At 43.0% G+C, this 1,375-nt stretch overlaps 1 protein-coding gene across 1 annotated transcript in view; it reads right to left on the bottom strand.

The window, feature by feature from the left end:
• Positions 1 to 1,368, bottom strand: part of IFT22 (intraflagellar transport 22) — a gene marked incomplete at its 5' end in the record, with an annotated part of 1,911 nt that extends 543 nt beyond the window's left edge. Inside the window, 2 exons of the mRNA XM_009878050.1 lie at positions 268 to 470; positions 1,277 to 1,368. Coding sequence (XP_009876352.1) covers positions 268 to 470; positions 1,277 to 1,368 — 295 coding nt within the window. The remainder of the gene's footprint in view (positions 1 to 267; positions 471 to 1,276) is intronic.
• Between the last annotated feature and the right edge of the window lie 7 nt (positions 1,369 to 1,375).

Genomic DNA, 1,375 nt, shown 5'->3' with positions numbered 1-1,375 from the left:
ATCATTACCTTTGTAGTTTGCAATATTCTCAGTAAAGAACTGGTATTCCTATCCCCATATCTTTTGCCTGAAAGCCCCATAATTTTAAAGGTATAGCAATTTGGAGGTGGTGGTGGGGGGTGTTTACTTTTCCCTATCTCAAGAGAGACTTTTGGTTTCCCCTGTCTTCTAAACTGAGACAAACGCAAACCATAAGCTATGAACAATTATAGAGATATATAGATCAATAAAAAAACTGAGTGACAGATTGAGTTTCCACCTTCTTACCCAAGGACAGATTTTCTGTGTCGCCTGCACTGCCTGGCTTGTGATGTGCAACTAGGAGGCACTGACTGTCAAGCAGCGGCTGCTGCTGCACGAAGCAGGAGTACCACATTTCGATTTCTTTCAGGTGACTGGGCAGCTCAGGGTTGAAGATTATTATTACGCCATGAGAGTCCTTCATCAGAGCTGGCCAGCATGTTTCAAACCTTGAAAAACAGGTGGACAGAAAGTGGTAAGATTGACAGCTGAGAAACAGAAATGTGCACTCAAACTACAAGTTTTCTTCTTCCCTCCTCAAGAATACCTTTCAGTACTTCATTATAACATTAGTAATCTTGCCAGTGACCTATCATATTCCAAATGTCTTACCTGTTAGGTTAATTGGTCCCAGGATTTGCTGACATTTGGTCAAATGCTTAAACTTTTTCTCTAAAATTGAATCTGTCCACTTCTTAATTGTATCTTTTGGAAATTAAGGCGTAAGTCATACATATAACATATCTGAAGTCCACTTACATGATAATTTCAACGAGATAAAGGCAATTACAGAGCAGGCATCTGTCTCCTGTACCTGTAACTTCATTCTAGGGACTAAGGACTGTTACATCTTGTCCTTAACCAAAAAAGAGTTCATTGTCAGTTGGGATCATGGCAGAGAGTACCTAGTATCAGATGCTTTACAGCAAAAAACTTTAAATAGAATGGGGTCAAGAGTCAAGAACATTCCTCATCTGAAACATATCACTGGGTTTTGGCCTCAAGTATGAATATTTTGTGTACAGAGAACGACTATGAACTAGGAGGCTGGTTAGCTCAGTTGGTTAGAGCGTGGTGCTGATAACACCAAGGTCGGGGGTTTGATCCCTGTTCTGTCCCCATGTGTTGCCTGATCTAGTTGAGAGGCGTCCCTGCCCAGGACAGGGAGGGTGGATTAGATGATCTCTGAGGTCCCTTCCAGCCTCGGCCAGTCTGTGATTCCAATAACCCAGAGGAAGTAATGACGCCACCTTACTTTTGATCACCGCTGCAATCCCACAGCTCCAACCGACACCCCGCTCCCTTGCTGTTCCCGTTCAAGTTCGGCTTCTCGTACTCGAGGATCCTGTGAAAA

Source organism: Apaloderma vittatum, unplaced genomic scaffold (genome assembly GCF_000703405.1).
Source record: "Apaloderma vittatum isolate BGI_N311 unplaced genomic scaffold, ASM70340v1 scaffold10231, whole genome shotgun sequence".
Taxonomy (NCBI): Eukaryota; Metazoa; Chordata; class Aves; order Trogoniformes; family Trogonidae; genus Apaloderma; species Apaloderma vittatum.
Note: the sequence above shows the minus strand (reverse complement) of the source record. Positions and strands in the feature narration are given on the sequence as shown.